Source organism: Salmo salar, chromosome ssa01 (genome assembly GCF_905237065.1).
Source record: "Salmo salar chromosome ssa01, Ssal_v3.1, whole genome shotgun sequence".
NCBI lineage: Eukaryota > Metazoa > Chordata > Actinopteri > Salmoniformes > Salmonidae > Salmo > Salmo salar.
Window position 1 is genome coordinate 164,847,206 of NC_059442.1, and position 21,098 is coordinate 164,868,303.

At 41.5% G+C, this 21,098-nt stretch overlaps 1 protein-coding gene across 1 annotated transcript in view; it reads left to right on the forward strand.

Annotated features, from left to right (window-relative positions):
- pam (peptidylglycine alpha-amidating monooxygenase) overlaps positions 1–21,098 on the forward strand; it is a 178,904-nt gene that overhangs the window by 124,257 nt on the left and 33,549 nt on the right. Inside the window, 2 exon segments of the mRNA XM_014145629.2 lie at positions 6,808–7,116; positions 9,854–9,983. Of these exon segments, the coding sequence (XP_014001104.2) occupies positions 6,808–7,116; positions 9,854–9,983 (439 nt within the window).

Consider the following 21,098-nt stretch of genomic DNA (forward strand, 5'->3'; position numbering starts at 1 on the left):
TCTATTGATTTCACATGACTGGGAATCAGTGGCGGTCAGTGCCGTTTAAGATGAGGGAGGACGATTTTGTTTTTTATGAGCATGGCCTTATTTCTATTACAGCATATTGGATGACTGTCATTCATATTCTATTCACCCAGCTCAATGTAACAGCGATAGTTTTAGGCTATTACATGATACTCAAATTTTCCCAATACCCATCATGAGGTTGCTACAAACTAGCCTATGAATGAAAGTTTACAATGTAGGTGCACACAGGTCGAGAGAAAATATTTAGGTGACAGACCGTGACACATGGACAGACAGTGCCATATTCAATACCGCCTTGTACACTCTTGCCTGCATCTAGCTGATTTAATCATTATCTAGGATTTAATCATTAGTCCAACAGTTGCAAATCCCCGTTTTTGTTTCGTTTGCTTCCGTTTAAGAAAACGTTTTCAAACAGAATCGGCGGAATGAATACACCCCTGATTATTCGTAAACACAATTCACTTTCACAGCAGCCACATTGTATTTTAAAATTATTATATATATTTTTTTTACCTTTGGCAAGTCAGTTAAGAACAAATTCTTATTTTCAATGACAGCCTAGGAACAGTGGGTTAACTGCATTGTTCGGGGGCAGAACGACAGATTTTTACCTTGTCACTTCTTGCAACCTTTCGGTTACTGGCCCAACGCTCTAACCACTAGGCTACCTGCCGCCTTCTCGCATCTATACGCTTTCCTCCTCTCACATTCTCCCTTCTCTTGTGGACTTCACAAAACCGCAACACACAGCCTACATCGTTGTCACCATATTAGCTAATAGAACTAACGTGTTAGTAAACCCGCTACAATCATGCAGTAACGTTAGTGTACAGTCACTAAGCAGTTTGTCACTTACACAGGCGGGCCCCAGTGGCAATAAATTAATAAAACCAAAAGCTTACCTTGACTTGCAAGAGTTCCAGTGTTGTGTTGGATAGTCATAGCCAGCTAGCTAACATAGCATCCCTCTTTTTGAGCACAGTGTTTTGTTTGGTGGACAACATGTCAGTACATGCTGTAAGAGCTCTGATAGGTTGGAGGACGTCCTCTGGAAGTTGTCATAATTACTGTGTCAGTTTATGGAAGGGTGTGAGAACCATGAGACTCCTAGGTTTTGTATCGGAAGTCAATGTACCCAGAGGAGGATGGGAGCTAGCTGTCCTCCAGCTACACCGTGGTGCTACCCTACAGAGTGCTGTTGGGACTACTGTAGACCATTGCAAAAAGTGTGTTTTAATCAGTTATTTGGGGACGTGGTTATATTTAGTGTAGTTTTAGCTAAAAAGGATAACTTTTTTTAATGTTTTACTATTTTTATGAAATTCACTAAGGAGGATGGTCGTCTCCTTCCTCCTCTGAGGAACCTCCACTGCTGGGAATACAGATATGCATCTGTTGGTCACAGATAACACTTCAAAAGTATGTGGTCACCCCTTGAAATTAGTTCATTCGGCTATTTCAGCCACACCCGTTGCAGACAGGTGTAAAAAATTGAGCACACAGCCATGCATTCTCCATACACCAACATTGGCAGTATAATTGTCCGTACCGAAGAGCTCAGTGAATGTCAATGTGGCAACGTCATAGGATGCCACTTTTCCAACAAGGCAGTTTGTAAAATTTCTGCCAGTCAACTGTAAGTGCTGTTATTGTGAAGTGGAAACGTTAGGAGCAACAACGGCTCAGCTGCGTAGTGGTAGGCCACACAAGCTAACAGAAGGGAACCGCTGAAGCGTGTAGAGTGTAAAAATTGTCTGTCTTCAGTTGCAACCGTCACTACTGAGTTCCAAACTGCCTCTGGAAGCAACGTCAGCACAATAACTGTTCATTGGGAGCTTCAAGAAATGGGTTTCCATGGCCGAGCAGCCGCACACAAGCCTACGATCGCCATGCCAAGCGTCGGCTGGAGTGGTGTTAAGCTTGCCGCCATTGGACTCTGGAGCAATGGAAATGCATTCTCTGGAGTGATGAATCCTGCTGCACCATCTGGCAGTCCGACGGACAAATCTGGGTTTGGCGGATGTCAGGAGAACGCTACCTGCCCCAATGCATATAGTGCCAGCTGTAAAGTTAAGTGGATAAGGAATAAAGGTCTGGGATTGTTTTTCATGGTTTGGGCTAGGACCCTTAGTTTCAGTGAAGGGAAATCTTAACGCTACAGCATCAATGTCATTCTAGATGATGGCAACAGTTTGGGGAAGCCTCTCTCCTGTTTCAGCATGAAAATGCCCCCATCCATACAGAAATGGTTTGTCGAGATGTGGAAGAACTTGACTGGCCTGTACAGAGCCCTGACTTTTTTCTTTTGTCGACTTTTGAAAAGTTTACCAACAAATTAGCTGTTTTAATCGCGTAAAAATATTGGATGTAAACCTGGTTAGTCTCGCTCTGTCTCTCTCCACCTCTCTCTCCCCCCCTCTCTCTCTCTCTCCTCTCATACAAACACCCATATATTCACACATTCAATCACTGTCATTTTGTTCTTTCCCTCCCTCCCTCCCTCCCTCCCTCCCTCCCTCCCTCCCTCCCTCCCTCCCTCCCTCCCTCCCTCCCTCCCTCCCTCCCTCCATGTACCTCGGTCTCCCCTCCCCCTCTCTCCTTCCCTCTCTCTACCTATCTATGTCTCTCTCCCTCCCTCTCTCCATCTATTTCTGTCTCCCTCCCCCTCTCTCACTCGCTCCCCCTCCTTCCCTCTCTCTCTCTCCCCGCCTTCCCTCTCTCTCTCCCCCCTTCTTTCCCTCTCTCTCTTTTTCTCTCTCTCTCCCTTTCCCCCTCCTCTCTCTCCCTTTCCCCTCCCTCCCTCCCTCCCTCCCTCCCTGAGAATCTGATCCTCTTATTATCTGGGCCTCTCCAGATCGGGACAGTTTGATAAATGGCTTGCTATATTTTCCTTTGCTGTTATTAGGACACAAATCCACTGGCTGTCATTCAGGGCTTCTGGTGTTGTCTGTGTGTGTTTGCCGATCCTGCCTCTGATGAATGGGCTCAATAAATAAGGAGCTGCTACAGTTCATATATCACAGTGGGTGGAGCTCAACTACTGTATGTGTGTGCCTCTGTACGTTAAAGAGGACTCCCTGAACCGATAAAGACAGATAAAAGGTGTTTATGAGAGATTATTGTTGGAATTGAGCTACACTTTTTGAAGGAAGCTCTCTTAAACACACAAGGGATGACTGATCAAGAGAACGGATAACCGAGATAATTTTTTTCCTGATGATACAACACTGTAGCATTCAGCACCAAACTAGTTTAAAGGGTAGGAAACATGAGTTTTTACTCAACATTATAACAACAGTGTGGTCAAAGACTTAGTTGTAGTTACGATTTGGTTACCTATAAGTACAAACATAGTTAATGTTTTTGTGTTATTACATATTTATTAATTACCTTATTTCTGGATATCTTCTAAACGACCCACAATGCGCTATTTCTCAACATCATATGGAGGATCTACTCTGTGCTACCGAGTTCGTATGCTAGCTCGGTGGCTAGTTCAAGTTGGCTAATGTTAGCCACTAGTCATGCTAGCATGTACGCTGCATGTACGCTGAACAAAAATATAAACACAACATGCAACAATTTCTCAATGAGTGACATGTCTGGTGAGTTTGAAGTCCATGGAAGAACTGGGACATTTTCAGCTTCCAGGAATTGTGTACAGATCCTTGCGACACGCGGCCGTGCATTATCATTCTGAAACATGAGATGATGGCGGCGGATGAATGGCACGACAATGGGTCTCAGGATCTCGTGTACGGTATCTCTGTACATTCAAATTGCCATCGATAACATGCAGTTGTGTTCGTTGTCCGTAGCTTATGCCTGCCCATACCATAACCCGACCGCCACCATGGGGCACTCTGTTCAAAACGTTGACATCAGCAAACCGCTGGCCCAGTGAAGCGCCTGCTTCCCCCTCGCTTTGGTTGCTAACTCAGCCTGCACTCTTTTAAACGTTTTACCATCAGATGGGCCCCAGCCTTCAATCTGTAAGTTTCTGCTCTCTCTTTGCTTTTAATCTGCGCTTATGTTTTGGTTGTGTTGTGTTAGTTGTGTTCTAGCTGGTCTCCAGTAGTTGAGCTTTAGTTTGCCAACCATAACCGTAGTGGTTGGCTAGGCTAATAGCTAAATAGCAAACTTTAGCTGGCTGGCTAGCTAGCTGCTGGCTAAGATAACTGCATATAGCTAACATTCTTTGATAAATGAAGCTGTAAGCTAGGTGTTGACTCATGCACTGCTAACGTAACATTAGTAGCCTGGTGGGGCTAAAGTTAGCAGGCTAACAGGGCTAACGTTAGCAGGTTAGTTGGCTAGCAACCTTTCAAGTTGATTTCTAACAATTCAAAAGTATTTGCTGAACATTTTAATTAAAACCAGTAGTCATGAGTGCAAACGATTTGGTTTAATTTGAAGTTATACATTTCAAGTTATTTCTGTTGGAGTTTGCATTATAGTGGATAGGCTGGCTTGCTGGGTCTTCCATATTACACCAATCCCCGGAAAACATTTTCCGACATTTCTTTGTCATTCTTCTGAATTATGATTAGCTTTATGTCATAACTCGAAAAAAAGAAAAGTGAGGTCTTGGGACTTTTGATGCATATACTAATACAAATGTTTGTTACATCTGGTTACATTTATGCTACCTAACCTTTAATATGAACCTATTAAAAATGGGCAGAAGCCTCTTCTTTGAAATGCAGTGTGTGTGTGTTTGTGCAGCTATGCAGTATGTCAGAGTTCAGTGCCATTGTCTTTATGGGATGTGATTGCTGTTCTTGCTTTCAGATGTGACCTTTTTATGCTGAGAAATTGATTATACGCCACCGTAGATGTAGGGTGGCTTTCCAGAATGCATAGTGGTCTGAGACACTCACTTCCCATCGCAGCTGTTAATGCAATGAATGATCGCACACACACAGTGATCCAGTCAGAACACTTCCTGCCACCCGTTGGCTAGCTTGGTGAAGGATTTAGGCCTAGCCTAGATGGTAGTTTAACGTAGGCATACCTAAGAAGATATCATAACCATAGTGTTCTGTATTGTGTCTGTTAGTCTTTTTGAGATTTATTTGTAGCACAATATATTTATTTGTAGTACAATAACATAATATGAGGAGGGGTTGTAACATTTTATGTACTGTGCATTTTTATGTACTGCACATTTAGCCGCAGAAAAGGATAGTACCAAAAATGTTACAACCCCCTACTGGTCAAAATGCTGTAAGTTAAAGGAAAGGTTCACCCATTTTCAATGTTATATTGTTTTTATGCATCGCTGAGTGATGTTCTATCGATTCCCTGGGTCATTTCATGTTTTCACGTGTACCAGTGAGGAAAAAAGTATTTGATCCGCTGCTGATTTTCCACAAAGTTGGCTGCTTCAGTGTCGCAAATGTAAATGTACCTGAGTTATTGGCATTCAAGCGGGCAGCAATTCGGCTGGTATGACGTAGCACTGTGATAAAGTCTCTCTCACTACATTGGAAGTTAATAGGAATACAACTTTAACATTGTGAAAACGTCTATCTTACATGTCAGATTTCAATACTGGCTGATGTCATAACTCGGGAGGATGTCTTCTCATATTTTTAGCGATATTCCTACCTGAGAACTTTGTCATTTAATGGAGGGTCTAGCACATTCTTCCTATCTGTCTGTATGTTTAGTCCAGGGTGCATTGCAAGGTGCCATTGTCAGAGATATTATAGAAAGGAGATTGGAATCAAATGAAAGAAGGAGCGTATAATGCCCCACCTAGCAGGCTGTCGACCAATCTCGTTCCCGTTGTCATGCTGCGTCACGCAGTTGCTAAGCTATTGGTCAAGCATTCCCTTCTCAAAGTATGTTGATAAACGTGCCTATTTTCCTTGAAAGTATGTAATGTCACAATTCCAAAGGTAGACGATGTTACAGACAGCAAGTTAATTATCTCACATCTCTGTAAAGATTTGTAATGTTGTACTTCTTGGTGACGAAATTTGTGCTAATGTTGGGTTTTTGAGCTAGCGCCCAATAGACTCCCGTACACACGCTACTTGTCCCAGAATCACCCAGAATGCACCGTGCGGCCCATTGATGTGGCATGGGCAACGTTTTCCATCTCCTCAAAAGTATGTCTGCCGTTGCGAATGTTAGACTCCACTCTGTGAGGCATCTTCAGGTTGAACATGGTGAGATTGGGGACTCCTAAATTGATAGCTGTAAAATCACCTAAACAAACTGCACTAACTAGCTACTTTATATGCTGATTTTATCGTTGGTGTTATTGTGTGTAGGTATGTTTGCTAGCTAGCCAGCCAGCCAGCCCGTAGGGAGAGCATTACATAGTTGACTTGAGCTGCAAAAGATTTACACAACGATTTTCCATGTTGTTACCAACCATATTATTACACCAAAATTAAACATTTGTTCACAAAAAATATTGTTCTCACATATTAGTGTTATTTAACACTGTAAATTAAAGGAATGAGTGGTTTTTGGTGGATATTTCCGTTAAGATTTGTGAATTTAGCATTTTGAATTTTGCCAGCTATCCTTTTAACTAACGGTCCGACTGCATGCTATATCACACCTACCTTTGTCTGTGTTTCCTGCTAACACCTTGTTCCAGCTGCGCAGCAACACTATCTACAATGGAATGCACTTACACTTCTCCTCCTTCCTCTCCGCACCTGTATTCACACTTCCCATGTTTCCCTTTTCTTTCTTTCCCTTCCCTTTCCTTTTCCCTCCTTTTGTCTGCCTATCTGTCTGTCTGTCTGTGTGCAGGTGACTTCTATTCCCTTCTGTCCAAACTCCTAGGCGAGAGCGAGGACGTAGTCCACGTGCATAAGTATACGCCCGGCGAGGCGCAGAGTGCCCAGGCGAAACTGGTGGCTCAGATTGATAGCATAATTCAAAAGAAGGACCTGGGCTGGCCCAGTCCCAGGCTAGGCTTCCTGGACAGAGAGGATGCTATACTGGTGAGGGACAGAGTGCACAAGTTTCACCAGTTAGAGGCTACGGCCAGGCCTCCCGGGAGCAAGCTAATGCCAGCTAACACCCTGGTCGAGATTGACGATGATGATGAAGAAGAAGGTGGGTTTTCCGGGGAGGTGACATCAACCGTGTTTGGAAGACGTCTTTTTGCTTTGGCATGTTTCAATTCCAAGGCATGCCCTTTTATGTGATTTTTTTTATTTTATTTTTTTTACATTTATTTTTATTCCCATGTCCTCCTATTTCATTGCGCTCATTAATCAGGTATTGTGAGGGTCCGCATAATCACCCAGTGTTGGCGCTATAGCCTACATGCTGATGAGTGTCCCGTGTGGCTCAGTTGGTAGAGCATGGTGTTTGCAACGCCAGGGTTGTGGGTTCGATTCCCACAGGGAACCAGTATGGAAAAAATGTGTGATATGTATGCATTCACTACTGTAAGTCGCTCTGGATAAGGGCGTCTGCTAAATGACTAAAATGTAAATGTAAATGAGACTGGAAGTGTAGCTGGTCCAGGGGTAACTTTAGGCTCTGAACGAACTGGTTCAGATTAAGAGACATGCAGCAAAGGCTGATTCCAGACCAGTGTTTAGCATGCCCAATTTTGGCTCAATTCTCAGAGGTGATTTGATTGATTGAAATTATTAGACCATTTAAAAAAAAATACATACAGTACTTTAAGGGCGCTCCGCCACATACAATTTTTAAGAAATTCATCAAGATTAACACAAAGCTTAAAGGAGTTGAAATAAGACTAGTTTAGGACTTCCTGGTGTGTTTCTTTCCCCTTTGTAACGCCCCTCTCTTTGTTGTTAAAACAAAGCTTGCTGACAGCTGCAAAAAAAATCTAATTGAACGTTTCACTTGAGTAGGTTCCCTTACTCAATACCAATTGAGTTGTTTTTTTTTGTCTTTTGTACCAACCAGCTGTTAGCGGTACGGAGCTCTTGTTGTGACTTGCTCAATTCCAGTTTCCATGTCAAATCTCAAACGACATCAGGGATACGTCCTATCGGCCCGCCTGTCCCGGCTCTATCAATCCGGTGTGGAAAATCCAATTACCAACACAAACTGGTGTAAATTAATTTGATTTCATGCATCTGCTCCTGTTTCTGGGCGCGGTGGAGAGAAGACCGGTTGGAGTGCCTTGTCCCCCGGCCAGACTTTAACCAACTAATTGCCATTCCTCTCCACATCATACCGTGAATTATTCATACAGCAGAGAGGCTTTCAGCTGTTTGTCTGAGGGTTGGTGCCCCAGTCGTACCTTTGAGTGCAGAAACTGCCTAGGGAAGTCAGCCAGCCAGCGTGGAATGGAGTTGCAGGCAGTGAATGTTGGCATATTGAACATCGACTGGGTCGTGTGGTATTTGCCGATGTAAATCTGTGTTTTTCTGTGAAAGAGGACTTCCGGGAAATACCAGTAGGATATTTGAAAAGGGCTTATGTTCTATATGATGTCTTCATATTCATTACGTAAGCCCGGCATAAGCACTTTACATAATCATTCATTACTTGTCATGAATCGAATTGAAGTAAACTTTTTTATTGTTGTGAATGTGAAACCCTTTTAAGGCTTTGGCCTAGCGACTTTTCAACCACGTTTTAAGCACATACCAAATCCACTCATTGATTTTTGATTGACAATGCCATCCCCGCGTCATGATAGGTTCTTTTCAATCATCAAACCGTTTTAATAAGGCGAAGAAGTGTCCTGAGATGTTCACTACACCTAATTGCTTAGCCAGTGCTGGTGTTTACGTTCAACTGGACGTTTGACCTTTTGACCCCATTTACAGTACAGTAATGCCTTCTAGCCAAATGTCGTTCCAACCTACAGTTCACAATGTCTCTCTTGCAGCCGTTGAAGTTGTTATGTTTTTATTTATCAGAAGTTTGCAGAGTATGTTTGTGGTTGTGTGCGACATGCTCACGCTTCATTATTCTGTAGATTAATATGATTACATGCATCATTACATGTTATTGCACTCTGCTCTGTCTTATTAGCCCTATAATGAAAACCTCAATGTGGTTTAATTTCATTAGCTAAACTGTTGCAGTTAATTTTTATCCAATGCTAGCAATTTCGAAAATGTTTTTGGTCGAGGGCCATAAGTCATGCTTAACATAAGCTTTGTCTCATTATGTGTTTACTTATGTCTAGTAATTGTCTACAGTGAATGGTCTTTGACCTAGTTACCATATCAACGAGAGAAGAGCACGAGCAGGAAAATCCACTCAAGCAACTAAATGTGAATAGATTTTTCAGGCTAATGCGTCAATATTAGCCAGAAATGTGTTTACATACACTTCCATTAGACTCACAGCAAACTTTTATTTGAGCTCAGCGGTCATCCTCCACTGTCCTCTCAAGCAATTCCAAAAATGGTGTCTTGCTGAATGCAGATGTTTTTTAATTTTTTATTTAACCTATATTTATTTAGGAAGTCTCATTTGAAGTCAGAATACTTATTTTACAAGGGAGACCTGGCAATGTACAGTGTGTGTCAAATCATTCCACTTTAGATTAATCCAAACTATTAGCAGATTATCTAGATTAGGAAACAGTGGGTGAGGACGTGAGAAAGGAGATCATTGCACCAGGGCGGCTAGGAATCTCTTTGGTTTACATTACCCCATGCTAGCGAATGACTTGCCAGATGTCATTTTTCCCTCCTTTGAAATGACCCTATGGCATTGTTAAGCTGACCACAGGTTTCTGGCGTTCCTCTCTCTCTGTGTGTGTGTGTGTGTGTGTGTGTGTGTGTGTGTGTGTGTGTGTGTGTGTGTGTGTGTGTGTGTGTGTGTGTGTGTGTGTGTGTGTGTGTGTGTGTAGAGTACCATCTGGAAGAGGTGACGGACTGGCCAGAGAGCCCACTCCAGCTGGGTCAGGTGTCCGGTTTGGCCCTGGACTCAGACGACAACCTGGTCATCTTCCACAGGGGAGACCACCAATGGGGGGTCAAGTAAGTAGCTATGATGATGTTACATATATAGTGAGGGAAAAAAGTATTTGATCCGCTGCTGATTTTGTACGTTTGCCCACTGACAAAGAAATGATCAGTCTATAATTTTAATGGTAGGTTTATTTGAACAGCGAGAGGCAGAATAACAACAAAAAAATCCATAAAAACGCATGTCAAAAATGTTATAAAATGATTTGCATTTTATTGAGGGAAATAAGTATTTGACCCCTCTGCAAAACATAACTTAGTACTTGGTGGCAAAACCCTTGTTGAGTTGATGCCAAAGAGCTCCATTTTGGTCTCATCTGACCACAACACTTGCACCCAGTTGTCCTCTGAATCATTCAGATGTTCATTGGCAAACTTCAGACGGGCTTTCTTGAGCAGGGGGACCTTGCGGGCGCTGCAGGATTTCAGTCCTTCACGGCGTAGTGTGTTACCAATTGTTTTCTTGGTGACTATGGTCCTAGCTGCCTTGAGATCATTGACAAGATCCTCCCGTGTAGTTCTGGGCTGATTCCTCATCGTTCTCATGATCATTGCAACTCCACGAGGTGAAATCTTGCATGAAGCCCCAGGCCGAGGGAGATTGACAGTTCTTTTGTGTTTCTTCCATTTGCGAATAATCGAACCAACTGTTGTCACCTTCTCACCAATCTGCTTGGCGATGGTCTTGTAGCCCATTCCAGCCTTGTGTATGTCTACAATCTTGTCCCTGGCATCCTTGGAGAGCTCTTTGGTCTTGGCCATGGTGGAGAGTTTGGAATCTGATTGATTGATTGCTTCTGTGGACAGGTGTCTTTTTATACAGGTATCAAGCTGAGATTAGGAGCACTCCCTTTAAGAGTGTGCTCCTAATCTCAGCTTGTTACCTGTATAAAAGACACCTGAGAGACAGAAATCTTTCTGATTGAGAGGGGGTCAAATACTTATTTCCCTCATTAAAATGCAAATCAATTTATAACATTTTTGACATGCATTTTTATGGATTTTTTTGTTGTTATTCTGTCTCTCACTGTTCAAATAAACCTACCATTAAAATTATAGACTGATCCTTTCTTTGTCAGTGGGCAAACGTACAAAATCAGCAGGGGATCAAATACTTTTTTCCCTCACTGTACAGTCGTGGCCAAAAATTTTGAGAATGACACATTAATTTCCACAAATTGGCTGCTTCAGTGTCTTTAGATATCTTTGTCAGATGTTACTATGGAATACTGAAGTATAATTACAAGCATTTCATAAGTGTCAAAGGCTGTCATTGACAATTACATGAAGTTGATGCAAAGAGTCAATATTTGCAGTGTTGACCCTTCTTTTTCAAGACCTCTGCAATCCGCCATGGCATACTGTCAATTAACTTCTGGGCCACATCCTGACTGATGGCAGCCCATTCTTGCATAATCAATGCTTGGAGTTTGTCAGAATCTGTGGGTTTTTGTTTGTCCACACGCTCTTGAGGATTGACCACAAGTTCTCAATGGGATTAAGGTCTGGGGAGTTTCCTGGCCATGGACCCAAAATATGGATGTTTTGTTCCCCGAGCCACTTAGTTATCACTTTTGCCTTATGTCAAGGTGCTCCATCATGCTGGAAAAGGCATTGTTCGTCACCAAACTGTTCCTGGATGGTTGGGAGAAGTTGCTCTCGGAGGATGTGTTGGTACCATTCTTTATTCATGGCTGTGTTCTTAGGCAAATTGTGAGTGAGCCCACTCCGTTGGCTGAGAAGCAACCCCACACATGAATGGTCTCAGGATGCTTTACTGTTGGCATGACACAGGACTGATGGTAGCGCTCTTCTTGTATTCTCCGGACAAGCTTTTTTCCGGATGCCCCAAACAATCGGAAAGGGGATTCACCAGAGAAAACGACTTTACCACAGTCCTCAGCAGTCCAATCCCTGTACCTTTTGCAGAATATCAGTCTGTCCCTGATGTTATTCCTGAAGAGAAGTGGCTTCTTTGCTGCTCTTCTTGACACCAGGCCATCCTCCAAAAGTCTTTGCCTCACTGTGTGTGCAGATGCACTCACCCTCCTGCTGTCATTCCTGAGCAAGCTCTGTACTGGTGGGTGCCCCGATCCCGCAGCTGAATCAACTTTAGGAGACGGTCCTGGCTCTTGCTGGACTTTCTTGGGCGCCCTGAAGCCTTCTTCACAACAATTGAACCGCTCTCCTTGAAGTTGTTGATGATAAATGGTTGATTTAGGTGCAATCTTACTGGCAGCAATATCCTTGCCTGTGAAGCCCTTTTTGTGCAAAGCAATGATGACGGCACGTGTTTCCTTGCAGATAACCATGGTTGACAGAGGAAGAACAATGATTCCGAGCACCACCCTCCTTTTGAAGCTTCCAGTCTGTTATTCGAACTCAATCAACATGACAGAGTGATCTCCATCCAGCCTTGTCCTCGTCAACACTCACACCTGTGTTAACGAGAGAATCACTGTCATGATGTCAGCTGGTCCTTTTGTGGCAGGTCTGAAATGCAGTGGAAATGTTTTTTGGGGATTCAGTTTATTTGCATGGCAAAGAGGGACTTTGCAATTAATTGCGATTCCTCTGATCACTCTTCATAACATTCTGGAGTATATGCAAATTGCCACCATACAGACTGAGGCAGCAGACTTTGTGAAAAATAATATTTGTGTCATTGTCAAAACTTTTGGCCACGACTTGTACTGTTATACTGTTTCCCTACTGTAATGTTTATCTGAGAGAGGACCACTGTCTTCTTTATTTAAAACCTGTTGAGGACAGACGTTCCGCTAGCGGAACGCCTCGCCAATATCCAATGGTAGATAGAGCGTGGCGCGAAATACAAAAACCTCAAAAATGCAATAATTTCAATTTTTCAAACATACGACTATTTTACACCATTTTAAAGACAAGACTCTCGTTAATCTAACCACATTGTCCGATTTCAAAAAGGCTTTACAGCGAAAGCAAAACATTAGATTATGTTAGGAGAGTACATAGCCAAAAACAATCACACAGCCATTTTCCAAGCAAGCATATATGTCACAAAAACCCAAAACACCGCTAAATGAAGCACTAACCTTTGATGATCTTCATCAGATGACACTCCTAGGACATTATGTTATACAATACATGCATGTTTTGTTCAATCAAGTTCATATTTATATCCAAAAACAGCTTGTTACATTGGCATGTGATGTTCAGAAAATGCATTCCCACCCAAAACTTCGGGGGAATTTACTAAATTACTCATCATAAACATTGACAAAATACATAACAATTATTTTAAGAATTATAGATACAGAACTCCTTTATGCAATCGCTATGTCAGATTTTAAAATAGCTTTTCGGCGAAAGCACATTTTGCAATATTCTGAGTACATAGCTCCGCCATCACGGCTAGCTATTTTGACACCCGCCAAGTTCGGGGCTCACTAAACTCAGAATTACTATTAGAAAAATTGTATTACCTTTGCTGATCTTCGTCAGAATGCACTCCCAGGACTGCTACTTCCACAAGAAATGTTGTTTTTGTTCCAAATAATCCATAGTTATGTCCAAATACCTCCATTTTGTTTGTGTGTTCATGTCACTATCCAAAGGGTAACGCACGAGCGCATTTCGAGACAAAAAAAATCAAAATGTACCTTTACCGTACTTAGAAGCATGTCAAACGCTGTTTAAAATCTATTTTTATGGTATTTTTCTCGTAAAATAGTGATAATATTCCAAACGGACAATAGTGTATTCATTCAAAGAGGAAAAGAAAAAACAGCATGGTCGCGGGACTGCGCATATCCAATCTCTTTGTCACCAGGCAGACCACTGACAAACTGAGCTACTATACTCTGCCCAGAGACAGGAGACGCCTCAATCCGCTTTCTGAAGGCTTTAGAGAGCCAATGGAAGCCTTAGAAAGTGCTACGTAACCCCACAGATACTGTAGTTTCGATAGAGAACCAAAAGAAGAACTACAAATTCTCAGACAGGCCACTTCCTGCTTGGACTTTTCTCAGGTTTTTGCCTGCCATATGAGTTCTGTTATACTCACAGACACCATTCAAACAGTTTTAGAAACTTCAGTGTTTTCTATCCAAATCTACTAATAATATGCATATTCTAGTTTCTGGGCAAGAGTAGTAACCAGATTAAATCGGGTACGTTTTTTTCATCCGGCCGTGAAAATACTGCCCCATATCCACAACAGGTTAAAACAGAAAAATGTTGTCTCTGCTGCCAAGAGAAGGGCCTCTAAAATCGTGCCATTGCCCACGTCAGGGTTTCCGTTAAATAAAATTGGCACTGGCCAATTGTCCAGGAGAAGAAAAAAAAATCCCATTGCTAAATAATGCTTTTTAGCCTATTCCAAATGAAATCAATTCAAAGTTTATTGGTCACGTGCGCCGAATACAGCAGGTCTAGTAGACCTTACAGTGAAATGCTTACTTACAGGCCCTAACCAACAGTGCGATTTTTAAGTAAAAAATAGGTATTCGGTGACGTAAATACCAGTTGATGTAAATATATTTGACCAGTCAATGCTTATCTGTCTATGGGTTAATTTGCATAATTCCGTGGAATTAAATTAGCCCGTGTCATGTATCTTATTTATCATACAGCATACAGAGCCTTTTAGCTGGAGCCAAATGGACATTCGCTCGTAGCCTACTGTCATGTGTGCATTGCTACACTAATAATGTTAAGAAATAATGGTTTATCAACATAAAAAAAAAAAAAATGATGTAGCTAAGGCCTACTGGTTGTATGAGTTTGGGACAGTTGTGGGACGATAGATCGCAATCTGTTTAGGCTAGTTCTTTCTTGACAAGCTGACCAATAGAATAGGTCAACTTTTATACTATGGGGGTTAGTAGATTGACGGGCTTATCGGCGGCGTGTCGATTAAGTCCAAGGGAAGCTTTCCCTAAGTAAATTATATAGCTTAATTAGCCAACTTCTGGCTCTACATAAAATCATTCAAAATAGCCAACTAATGCATGATTTGGCCAGAGGATCATTAGCATAACCAAACCTTAAAAAATTGCATTGCCTACAGTCTGAGCGAAAGGCAGCGTGCGCAATTTGTTCAGCGTGTGTTGCAAATACCAAATACAGTTGAAGTCGGAAGTTTACATACACTGAGGTTGGAGTCATTAAAACTTGTTTTTCAACCACTCCACAACTTTCTTGTTAACAAACTATAGTTTTGGCAAGTCGGTGAGGACATCTACTTTGTGCATGACACAAATAATTCACTGTATCACATTTCCAGTGGGTCAGAAGTTTACATACACTAAGTTGACTGTGCCTTTAAACAGCTTGGAAAATTCCAGAAAATTATGTCATGGCTTTAGAAGCTTCTGATAGGCTAATTGACATCATTTGAGTCAATTGGGGTGTGCCTGTGGATGTATTTCAAGGCCTACCTTCAAACTCAGTGCCTCTTTGCTTGACATCATGGGAAAATCAAAAGAAATCAGCTAAGATCTCAGAAAAAAATGGTAGATCTCCACAAGTCTGGTTCATCCTTGGGAACAATTTCCAAACGTCTGAAGGTACCACGTTCATCTGTACAAACAATAGTACGCAAGTATAAACACCATGGGACCACCAGCCGTCATACCGCTCAGGAATGAGACGCCTTCTGTCTCCTAGAGATGATCGTACTTTGGTGCGAAAAGTGCAAATCAATCCCAGAACAACAGCCAAGGACCTTGTGAAGATGCTGGAGGAAACAGGTACAAAAGTATCTAAATCCACAGTAAAACGAGTCCTATATCGACATAACCTGAAAGGCCGCTCAGCAAGGAAGAAGCCACTGCTCCAAAACCGCCATAAAAAAGCCAGACTACGGTTCGCAACTGCACATGGGGACAAAGATCGTACTTTTTGGAGAAATGTCCTGTTTGGCCATAATGACCATCGTTATGTTTGGAGGAAAAAAGGGGAGGCTTGCAAGCCGAAGAACACCATCCCAACCGTGAAGCACGGGGGTGGCAGTATCATGTTGTGGGGTGCTTTGCTGCAGGAGGGACTGGTGCACTTCACAAAATAGATGGCATCATGAGGGAGGAAAATTATGTGGATATATTGAAGCAACATCTCAAGACATCAGTCAGGAAGTTAAAGCTTGTTCGCAAATGGGTCTTCCAAATGGACAATGACCCCAAGCATACTTCCAAAGTTGTGGCAAAATGGCTTAAGGACAACAAAGTCAAGGTATTGGAGTGGCCATTACAAAGCCCTGGCTTCAAACTTATAGAAAATTTGCGGGCAGAACTGAAAAGGCGTGTGTGCGAGCAAGGAGGCCTACAAACCTGACTCAGTTACACCAGCTTTGTCAGGAGGAAGGGGCCAAAATTCATCCAACTTATTGTGGGAAGCTTGTGGAAGGCTACCCGAAACGTTTGACCCAAGTTAAACAATTTAAAGGCAATGCTACCAAGTCCTAATTGAGTGTATGTTAACTTCTGACCCACTGGGAATGTGATGAAAGAAATAAAAGCTGAAATAAATCATTCTCTCTACTATTATTCTGACATTTCACATTCTTAAAATAAAGTGTTGATCCTAACTGAACTAAGACAGGGAATTTTTTTACTGGGATTAAATGTCAGGAATTGTCAAACTGAGTTTGTGTATTTGGCTAAGGTGTATGTAAACTTCCGACTTCAACTGTAGATGATTGTTGAGTTGCTACTCTCAGTGAAAAGGCCCAGCCATGCATATCGCACTATTTCAAAAGTACAATCGCAGGAAAACATAGTTTGAGAAGAAAATGGCTAATGCTGTAAAACGAAGACAATGAAAAGACTCTAATCTGTCATTTAGTAATCAAAATTATCAACTTAATTGAGCGAACAAAGCCTATCTTGTTGGAACCAGCGGAGAGCATCGGCCATGTCCCTGGTGAGTGCTCACTGCGCATATTCAGTCTTTATCAGCGTTGGCTCAGTGCCACTTAAAAGTTTGTTTTTGGACAATGGACGTCATATTCATTTAGTGTCTTCCCTTCTTGTAGGCCTATTAAATGGACAATTTTTTTTTTTATTGATTATTTGTCAGTTTCAGCAGTGTAGGCTACCCTGTAATTTGTCATATTAAAAAAGATTCTGCTAATGTCTCCAGTCATATAAAGTGTAGTAGAATTGCTTTAAATATGTTTTTCCCAGTGCAAAGAAAGACGACACGTATCTGATATATGCTCTCAGTCAATCATTGAACGGTCTATTTTGCGAACAGTGATTGAGATATATTATTATCCTAAATTATGACTATCCAGACTATCCAGTCTACTCATCATGTTACCCTTACAAAAAAGACTGCAGTTTTGAAACTGCTGTTAAAGTGCAGAAACTTCAGTCGACTGTGGTGTTTTCGATGCAGTAATTGCAGTTACACTGCAAAATTACTGCAGTAAAAAATAAATCATATTTGGGATGCAGTATTTGCAGCATACTGCAGTCTGACTTTTTTTTGCGTAAGTCTGCAAATGCAATGATGAATGGAATGCTTTATTATAAAGGTGCATTTTTATGTTGAAAATGTTCTCCCCCAAACTTGGAACTCACGCTCTGCCTATGCATAAGCTAGTGATTTTGCTGTTCATTACTTGTCTTGTTGGCTGAGAAAAAGTTAATGTGGACAGTTACGCCGCATTCACGTGCTAGTCGGAACTAGGAAAACTACGGAAATATCCATCTTGCTAACTGGTTTGAACGCGGCACGTGTTTATCTACAACCTATTAGCGAGTCGAACATTTCTGAGTTTCCCAGTTCTGACAAACACGTGAACACGGCGTCATTTTAATGCCTTCAAAGTGCGTGGTAAGGACACACGTCATTGCCTCCTCGATTTGCGTGTTCTTTAAGACTAATTACTATAATCTTAATGTGATTTCTGTCATTCTGATCACCGTGGGTGGATGCCCTAATCAGCTTACCGGTACACTTCTCAAATATCCGGTAAATGAAAATGCTGCCGGTCAAATGTCCAATGCCACATTTTCATAACGGAAACCTGGGCCACGCACACTTTGTCACCGCTGCTGGAAAAAATCAGAGGGCAAACATTTGCATTGTCTTGCATTACAACACTTCCAAGTCTAATGTTTAGAAAGCTGGAAATCGATGTTCCTGGTGTCATGAATATTTCAGTCTATTGGAGATTAATATTCAGACAATGACACCATTTCCTCTCATCTCAGTCTATTGGTGCTTAATATTCAGACAATGACACCATTTCCTCTCATCTCGGTCTATTGGTGCTTAATATTCAGACAATGACACCATTTCCTCTCATCTCGGTCTATTGGAGATTAATATTCAGACAATGACACCATTTCTTCTCATCACAGTCTATTGTGAAGTGCTCCATACAACTACTCAGACATTTTTTACTTTATCAGACTGTCAGCGATGTCCAAATACTCTTAAATGGACTTTTGGACTGGAGATAATTTAGGCCTATCACCTATGTCTACTTACCCACATCCATTCAGATCAGTGGTGAATGGAATACAAGGGGGACAAGTAATTTAGGAGTGTTGGGATATTTTCCCTGGTCTGTCCACCGTGCAAACAAACTGCAAACAAACTGACTTCTGAGATTCGCTCCAGGCACAGGCACAAACCAGTTTAGCGAGGCTGAGGTAATGGATAATTGCAAATAGATCTTCAGTTTGTGAAGTCCCTTCTCTCAAATGATCCAGTCTCACTTTCCTCCAAATCAGATAAGACTTTTATGTAGATAGTGGTGCATCCCTTTAAGGCTGTGTGGGTTTGTCCTAAATGGAACCCTATTCCCTATTTAGTGCACTACTTTTGACCAGGGCACACTATGTCGGGAATAAAGTGCAATTTGGGATACAGCCTGTGTCTCTTGATGTATGGCAGGCTGAGCCCAAGGTTCCTTCTGTCTTTATGTTTCAAACTGTTTGTTTTGTTCAGATGGAGCAATAGGGATACAGTCTGTAGACTGGAGTCAGTAATTGGGGCACTGTGTTCCTCCAGTGTTCAGGGTTGTAACCTGTCACTAAGCCAGGAATATGCAAACCTCTCCCAGGTCTCTGATTAGCATAAATAGGCAGGCTATCTGGGCAAAGTGATGAAAGAGTGAAGACGCCATCGGTTAAAAAAAATTGGTTTCTGAATTCATGATTGTAACTTTTGGTAACAGTAACCAGATTTCCATCCAACCTTTTTATGTCAGTAAAGTACATGTCGGATAAAACATTAAATGTCGACAAAATAAAAATAAACTAGACAAGGTGGGATCTTTTTGTGTCGGTAAAATTAATTATGCGAGAAATGTTGGTGGAAGCACTTTTATGCACAACAACCATCATATGGAAATAAACTTGGGAGTCACACGATGTTGTGTGGTCCTCCCGCTACGACTCATCAGGAAACCATGCAGTTTATTAGGCTACAGATTAAATACATGATGATAAACATCACAGGGTGGTGAAAGTGCACCGTGATGAACTTGATGCTCCTTTCCAATAAATATCAAGGGTCTTTTTCTGGTGACTTGACAATCGATTCTTGGAAGCCATTTGACTTTTGTTCATAATAATAATCTCATCGTGTAGGATATACGTGCGCTGTAGCGAACAGCGCACAGCACGTGCTAATATCAGAGTTTGCACACTCGCTATATAACGCAATATTTATTGTGAGAAAACCATCAGTAGAGTTGAAAATGCCATGGAAACCCATTTAACTTGTATTTTTTATTCGGTACATGTGAATTTAACCACAAAAGGTATTTTATGTGGACTACATCATCACGCACAGTACTTTATCTGCAACATGTCAATTTGATGGAAACACATCTCTGGAGCGAAAATGTGGATTTTATAATATTCGCATGAAAATTGGTTGCCAATTGGATGGAAACCTAGCTAGTGTAGTATAGGGATCACATATTAGACAGTCATTTGCAGATTATAATTGTGTATAGAAATAGCTTATTAGGCATTTATCTTAATATCAGCAATTTACTAGGCCTTGAATTGATGACAATAATGAATTTATAACAGTTGGTAGCTTAGTCCACTTTTATGAAATCAGTTTGTGATGAATGGTGAGTGTAAGTATGGACTTGTTTCACTCACCTTAAGCAACATGTTTTTAAAGTAAACGAGTGCATAATAGACATTTTTGTCAATGTTTTTAAATGTATCGTTGTAAAAAGCGTAGTGAAAAAGATTCACAATGGGAAAACATGTTTTTTTAACGACCAAACCATGCCATGTATTTCTAAATACACATGACTCAATTATCCTAATAATATTTTAACCTTTATTTAACTAGGCAAGTCAGTTAAGAAGAAATTCTTATGTCCAATGACGGCCTACCCCGGCCAAACCCAGACGACAATGGGTCAACTGAGCACCGCCCTATGGGACTCCCAATCACGGCCGGGTTGTGATACAGCCTGGAATCGAACCAGAGTCTGTAGTGACGCTTCTAGCACTGAGATGCAGTGCCTTAGACCGCTGCACCACTCAGTCTTAATTAGCCTAATCATAACCTGGCTTCTGAGCTTCCCTCTTCCTAGTGCTGGCCATGACCATAACAGAGCCAATTTGAAGGGCCTAATTAGTTATCCCAGTGCATATGTCCAGCTCCAGTGATGTGGCCCATATCAATTACAGGAATGTGCAATATTAAAGGTAGAATATGCAGATATCGCTCCGCCATTTCCTGGTTGCTAAAATTCTAATAGTTCTCCTCATTTCAGTTTGTGACAAAACAAGCAAGAATCATTGTACCATCTAAACCGCTCTGAAATATATTTTCAATAACCAAAAATATTGTATTTTTAGCTTATTTTAAACTGGTCTACAAAACTTAAGAATGGGAAGCATAGAGAGAGTGCACATAGAACATATCTTACTGCTTCTTAGACTTTCTTTCAATGAGAATGACAGATCTATAACTACATTTCTATGTGAATTTGGTCTTGTCGCCCAAAAAGTTACACATTGCAGCTTTAAAATATTTTACCAAAAAATAACTTATTTTAGTGTTTTGTTCATTAGTCCACTGTTGATATGGTTCCAGAAAAATGTGCTTGTCAGCAGTTAAGTTGTAACTTTCCGTACAAATCAAAAATTGTCATGACATACT